Genomic DNA, 7,622 nt, shown 5'->3' on the forward strand with positions numbered 1-7,622 from the left:
GTGTAGGCCTATTACAAATACAGACAAGTTTCTTCTCCATTTAGTTTCAAATTGATTTAATGGAGGCAGAGACAAGTTTACACATACAGGATATGGTTAAAAAATTAAAATTAAAATTCTAGCCTTAATGTAAGAGGTGATATTAGTCAGCTACTTGCTGTCCTGAAATTATGGGAGCACTCAACTCCTCTTGACTTTTGCAATGCCTTTCAAGGGTGAGAAAATAATTCAATAACTTTGAAATTGTGCCAGAATAGCATTCTCTGAAAAAAAAAAAAGAAATCGTTGTATTCTTTCTGGCTCTGTGCAATCAGAAATAAGGAACTTTGGTTAGAAAGAGGTGGTTTTGAGACATCAATGTGACTCTCGAGCCTGTAGCTCTCCCAACTTTGTTGGTTTACAACTCCCATAATTCCCAACCATTGGCCTTGCTGGCTGGGAGTAATGGAAGTTGGCAGTCCAACTGAATCTGAAGAACTACATTTACCACCCCCAACATAAACAGAAAGAGGCAATGGATGGGAGAGAGCAAACAGGGCAAGGGGAAAGTAGGTTTTTTTACTACTGCTGCTGCAAGGCTGTGTAAACAATAAACAAATCACCAGCATCCTAGGAAAAAAACACACACAGAGAAATTGGGTTTGGTGTCAATGACCCCCAAACTCAAGACCGCAAATCAGAATCTAACCTTGGGAAGGAAGAACAATAGTTGATTTCAAAGACTAGGGGCTATTTCATAGTACAGGGCAGAGTGGCTTGTGTAGACAAGCAAAATGTTCTGGTGCAAGTCAGAAAAACAAAGTTTGGACTGTTTTACTCAATATTAAGGAATGGACATATAATATGGCATCACAGGTATCCCCATCCCCAGCAATACTCAGGAATGAGAGTTTTGTCTAGAACCATGTTGTACCCTCCAGATGTTAATAGAATACAACCTCCATCAGCCCCAGACAGTATGGTCAGGGATGAATGTACCTGTAGTTTAACTTCTGGAGGGCACCAGGTTGTCTAGAATTTAAAATACCCTATTCATCCAAAATTTTCAAGGGCAGAAAAAAATAATAATTACTAACTGAAATTCCAAGCAGGACAAAGGGAAATAAATAAGGAGCTCCAAAATGAAAACAAGATCCCAAGTAGTTTTATTTTATCACAAACTTTTATTTACAACTTTACAATGGCAAAAGATTTACAAACCAATTTGCTATCAAAAGAGCACTTGACAAGAAGATACTTTGGTTGTAAGTGTCACTGGGTGCAATCCAGCTGCATTCAATTTTATGCATTTTGATATTTGCCTTCTGTAGGATGTGGATTGCACCCACTTTCTGCAATGAAATAAAACTAGTGTAAACCAAAACAGCTTATGCAATCTGGACCAGAGGCCTAAATAGCCGTATAAAAGATTATGTCTTTTTTCAACCAGTACAATGAAAATACTTCTTTTATATACAAAAAACTCAAACGCAACTGTTATTCAACATCTGCACAACTAGACAGACAAGCAGTAAAACTTGTATCTCCTAGCCACATATTCAGGCCCTGCCTCCTAGACACACACACTCACCAAGATGTACAGTTTATTTTATAAATAAGTCCATTAAATCCCACAGAAAACTAAAAGCAAATACAACATTCCGTCTGGGAATAAACTTGTACATTATCTTGAAGGAGTTCAACCTCCAAAATCACATAGAACAAATATATATAGAGAGAGAGTCCCAATTTTACAAATATTGAGAGAAAATAAAATATATTGTTAGCTGGAATGGAAACTCGAAGACTCCGACTCTGTCGAAACAGAAGAATGTCCCCCTCGCTTGCCTTTGGAGAGAATCTTAAGGCTTGAGCCTCTGCTAACAGAGGTCAAAGCATTTTGGGCAGATGTCTTGAATTTGGCACCCAGGAAAGCATAAAGGATGGGATTCAGGCAACAATGGAAATATGCCAGGGCTTCAGTAATGGCGATCCATTTGTGCACAACCTCCTCAAAGTAACAGCCGTTCTGGATGACTCCAAGGAAGACAAAGGTGTCTATGCTGATGCCAATGTAGTATGGTAGCCAGCAGGCAAAGAAGGCAACAATGAGGATGACTGTGGTCTTCAAAGCTTTGCGCTTCTGTTGGCCTTTTGACTGTGACAACTTGGAAATGATAATGCAGTAGCAAGTCAGGATTATAAGACCAGGCAGGATGAGGCCTACTATAATATGCTGAAACCTGAAGGAAATTGTCCAGGTTTCATGAGGGTAAAATCGCTGGCATACGTATTTTACACCCGGCTCACCAGTGACCTTTGTGCTAGCAAAGATGATATCAGGCACAGTCAGAAGCAGAGCTGGTAGCCAGACACCAATGTAGACGATCCTTTCTGCCAGCAACTTCCTGGGTCTCTGGCTGTTGGTTGCATGCACAATTGCCAAGTATCGATCTAAGCTTATGAAGGCCAAGATCAGGACACTGCTATAGAGGTTGACCGTATAAATGCAATGGACTACTTTGCACAAGAAGTTGCCGAAGTACCAGCCGATCACGGCATCCACAGACCAGAAGGGCAAAGTGATTACAAACAGGAGGTCAGCCACTGAGAGATGTACTCGATACTTGTCAGTCATGCTCTTCAGCTTCTTCTGATAGCCCATGACAACAATAACCAAGCCATTGCCAATGATTCCCGTCAAGAAAATGATGGAGAAGATTGTGGGCAAGAAGATCCGGTTGAAATCAGCGTTCTCCTGTCCAAAACATGCTTCTCCTTGGTAGATGCCATCGTCACCAGAGCCGGTCTCATCAGTACTATTGTCAGAAAGGTCAAAAAAGTACGCAGAAGACAGCTGTAGAAGAATTAAAAGAAAAAAAAACAGTAGTTAGATGACAGCGAGAGAGCTTAGAGTTAGTGTACACTCACTAGCAGCAAGCGTCAATGTTGTATAGCAGATAGCACCTTAGATTTGATAACCAGGATTCAAATCCTCAAGAGTACCTCGAGGTAACCTTAAGCCACTAACTGTCAGTCTTTTCTTCTATGACTTTTAGGGAAATTAGAGTGATGGAAGCAGTGCTTTTGAGAACATTTATTATACTTTTATTAGTTGCAACAGACAGGGAAGGTTCTCTTTTAATTGTTTATGCTTTGCTACGGTAGTGTACCCAAGGGTTCTGTCATTCTGCCTTTAAAGCTCCTAATTCTGCAACTATAAACAATAACAGCCTAGTTCCTTTTTGTAAACTTTCAATTTTTCTTAACATATAGACTACATATTTTAGTTTCCAAGAATGGTCAGTGACCTAACCAAAAACTAGGAAGAAAACATGAATCTTTCAAGACAAGAAATGGAAACTAGCTGTGCAAATTAGTTCCAGACTAATTTGGAATTTTTCAATTTCTTTCCCCGCTGTTCTTCAAACACAAGGAATTTCCTTCATGGATCACTAGATAAAATCTTGCAAATCATGTGCCCATAATGCAACAGGTGACAACTGTTACAGGCAAGTTAGATCAGAGCACATGTGATATACTTGCAATACTGTCAATCACTGCTTTCCATTGCATCTATGTGTAGGCTATGAACAAAATAGTACACAGTGGGGATCACATGTGGTCTGCAGGGTTTTTGTAGATAGAAGTGCTATCTATGAAGTCAAGTCATCATGACTGAAGTGATTCCCAGATGTACAGTAAAAAAATGAACATTAGTTCCCTATTTATCTTAATGACAAGAAGAAACTAATTTTAAAACAGAAGTAGGCATTATAATGGATTTACAAAAGCCACCCAATAGAGCTTCAACTTGGGATATAAAAGCAAACATCCAGACTATCTTCAGTATTTCCTCTATGGAATAAAATGCTGGTCAGAAAATTTGTTTATGAACCTGAAGCAAAGTTTTTATACAAAGTTTTCATTAGCCATGCAGAGCACTGTGCTATACAGTTTCACATATTATGACCTGGAGGAGTCTAGGAAAGGGATAATGGATTACTGGTCCATTAAGAGGAAAATCCAAGAACATCCATAGGGCCAACTCAAAGGACCTTTATTAGGGCCTACTAACAAGTTACAATGAAGTGGGGAAACCTGTGACTTAATGGAAATTCACTGGGTTGGATGTTGAGCAAAACAGAGAGAGAGAGAAGGGGGCAGAGAAGAAATAATGAGGATGTTGGGCAAAATGGACAAGCCTAAGTCCTCATGCGATTACTGTTCCCCCATGGCTGTTGCATAGGACTGTGTGTCAGTAGGAGGGAAAGGACATTTTTCAATTTTGCCCGCCAACAGAAGAAAGAAAAAAAGAGAGAAGTAGCAAGAGAAAGGGCATCTTAGGAAACCACCAGCCAAGCAGACAGGGGGAAAAAAAGCAAGGGGAGGGCGTGGCCATCTAGGTACAGCCCCTGCCCTCTCAGGCATTGAGGTTTTTTCCCCAGTCTCTTGCACAAGCTTGTGACATGAGAAGGGCATCTCAGGAAACCACCAGCCGTTTGAACACTTAGGCAGCAGCGAATGAATAACAGCCAAGGGAGGGAGTGGCTACCTGGGCGCAGCTGCTGCTACCCAAGACTTTGAGATTCCCTCCACCCTCTGCATCTCTTGCACAATCTTTGCTCTCACTCTTCAACAGAACTCAAGCAACTTTGTAGGCCAATTCAAAGCACATCTATTTTTATTTGGGCCACAGATTTATTTATTTTTAACAACTTTTAAAAAGGAGGCCATCCTGGATCAAACCAGAAGCGCCAACATTGCTTTCCAACAGAGAAATCTCTTCCCCAAGCAGAACACAGATGTTCAAACTGCAAATGAACTAGGACCCTTTAGATCTTAACATCTCCAAGCATGCAAGGGCTCAAAAACTTATTCAGGAATTTTTGTTGAGGTCTAGAAATCCTTTGCTGAATGTTAAGTAACCTTTTGAACCAAATCTGTTACCCATTTAGCTAATGAAAGTTGGTATTATTCTGTCATGGATGCTTTAGTTGAGATTCCTGCATTGCAGGGGGTTGGACTAGATGACCCTTGGGGTCCCTTCCAACTCTACAATTTGATGATTCTAAACAGCCATTGGCCATCTGGTGTGATACACCCTCCAAGCAAACTTACACAAATCACAATATTCCTCTAGCTAACCTCCGCCACCCTTTGGCTCCACCTCCCCAGTCTTAAACGGATCCATCATACAGATCCCGCTGCGTGTTTAACTTGGGACAGGTCAACTTAAGAAGCAATCGTTACTGCTCATAATGACGAAAGGCTGCAGTCCTAAACCCTCTAATCTGGGAGTGAACTCCACTGAATTAAGGCAGGGCTCACTTCTGAGTAGACATAGCCCATTTCTAAATATGAGTTCCCACTGTCTTCAGCGAGTTCTGCACCATTCCTCTGGTTTTGTAGCAATGCAAGCTTACGACTGAAGAGAACTGGAAAGGCAAGGCGGCTTCAAGAGTGCTCAAACGCGCTCGATCCACCTCCTAACTTTTCCTCGCTTAAGCCTAACAGAGACAGAAGGCATGCCAAAAAAAAGTTTGGGTTTTTTGGGGGGCAGTATGTAAACATGACTTTTTTTTAAGGGCAAGCTGCCGTTTTAGTTAAGTGATTCATGCCCTTCCCCCCGCAACAGGTTCCTCGGGCTGCAAACCACGCGCGCACCCCGCCAGAGGTCCATCTACGATTCTACTTCTTATTATTGCGTTGTGGGGAAGATCTTAAACCGCCAACCCCAACTCGCGCACATTTACGTGCAAGCAAGTCGCGTTCCTGTCCATGGAATTTCTCCCTAAGGGAAACTGAAAAAAGGACGCACGGAAGGGTGCACGAGCACGCGCTCCACGGCCGCCTCGACCCCCAGCCTTAAAAAAGAGGGCAAAGTCCGGGGGCGACTTTTCTACAGTCTCTTGCAAGGCTACTGCGCCGGCTGTTATTGCAAGGTGCAGTCCCGATCTACTGCCAAAGGGCGAGAATCTGCTTTATTGTAAGAGTCCCTAGGAGCCTTAGAAGCTCAGAAGCAGATTTGCTTGCAAAGAGGAATGAGCGCGCTCCCATCTCTTCGCCTCTTGGAGAAGCGGAGGCGTCACCCACGTCCAACACGACTACTATTGTGATTATTACCACCGAAACGGCCGCATGGCTGTGCTTGGGCTCTCCCTTATTTCCCGCGAGATCCCGCTCAGTTAGGCAACGCGCGCCACTGGAAAGCGGCATCTCCACAGCCCTCCAGTCCGAACACTCTTTCTCATTCATTCAGTCATTCCACCCCTCCGTCGTCGCGCCACACTTACACCCGCGCTCCGATCCATGGCTCCCGTGCTCTCTCGGCACAGCCTCGCCTCGCCACTTGCAGCTGCCGAACCAAACACAAACAAACTAAAGTTCTCGCGCCGGCGCCACCCGCGCTCCTTATAAAGGCGCCCTCCCCTCGGAGCCAGCCCGCAAGGCAGCAGGCGCCTCCTCCCAAGTCCGTAAGGGAGGGGTAGGGTGGGGATCGCGGGTAAGAGTAGGAGGGCGAGCAAGCGAGCGATCGGCAGAGCGTGCAAAGGAGGTACCCCGCGTGGTGCCTGAGCATGCGCCGAGGGACACCGCCGAGCTTTCCTTGCATGAGGTCGTCGCCGCGGACTACACGCCTGGGGGGAGGGAAGTCCCTAATGGATTTGCAAGGGATGCAAATCCTTTCACTTACGTTTGCCCACTGAGTCTACGGCTCCGCTTAAGAGGGCTTCGTTTTCCAGAATCCAAGGCTGAGGACTGAGTTCGTGTCTTCTGTATCGCCAGGGATTCCACGTACTGTATACTAAAAGAGGGAAGCAACCCAAATCAGACCCCAGAGAAACATTGTTAGCAACGAGAAGAGAAAGCCATACTTAGAAGATGCAGATCATGTTCGTTTTAAGGAGAGGTCTCCGAAAGCGACAGGCCAAATTTACATAGTCATAGTTTGCTCTTTGTCCGTTGTTTGGTACTCAGTGAACATGGAGGTGTTGTTCCATATATATATATATATATATATATATATATATATATATATGTACAAACACACACACACACACCATCTAAACTTGATTCGTAATCTATAAAAGTTGCCCAAACTGCAATCCTGTACATGTTTATTTTCGATTAGTCTGTTGAACTCAAATGACAGTTGCATACATAAGAATGGGTTGCAAGAAGAGTAAGCAAGGATAATGATGTTGATAATAATAAAAACATATAATAATAATAATAATAATAATAATAATAATTAACAACATAGTGCCAAATTAAGGAAGATCCAACTAGAAAACTATTTATCAACACCCAAAATACCGGAGAGATGTAAAGTACCGCATTAACTAGCACTGGTGAAGCCTTTGTTTGCCTTGAACAGGCAAGGATCATGTATGCTTTTCATTTGTACAATTCTAGCAAAGACGTCTTTGTCACAACTGTGGTCATAATCCCGGTGTGTACTGCTAGTTTGGTGTGTTACACGCACACGCACACACACACGCGCGCGCACACACACACACACACACACACACACTGCTTAACAGTTGGAAAGTAATGCAGAATCACTGGTGTCTTTGCACTTGTTTGCAGCACTTTCCATGCATAAGTTTGTTATTGCTGCCACAATTTGTTGTGCAATTTTT

General features: G+C 43.2%; 1 protein-coding gene across 1 annotated transcript; it reads right to left on the bottom strand.

The window, feature by feature from the left end:
* Positions 1–1,143: 1,143 nt before the first annotated feature.
* CXCR4 (C-X-C motif chemokine receptor 4) lies at positions 1,144–6,490 on the bottom strand. Its single transcript, XM_081869386.1, has 2 exons — positions 6,276–6,490; positions 1,144–2,836 (listed from the first exon to the last, which is right to left on the bottom strand). Exons 1-2 carry the CDS (start codon positions 6,291–6,293, stop codon positions 1,763–1,765), a joined length of 1,092 nt encoding a protein of 363 aa, XP_081725512.1. The 5' UTR covers positions 6,294–6,490; the 3' UTR covers positions 1,144–1,762.
* Between the last annotated feature and the right edge of the window lie 1,132 nt (positions 6,491–7,622).

The sequence above is a fragment of the Podarcis erhardii genome (assembly GCF_964252035.2).
Source record: "Podarcis erhardii genome assembly, chromosome: 1".
Classification (NCBI taxonomy): domain Eukaryota; kingdom Metazoa; phylum Chordata; class Lepidosauria; order Squamata; family Lacertidae; genus Podarcis; species Podarcis erhardii.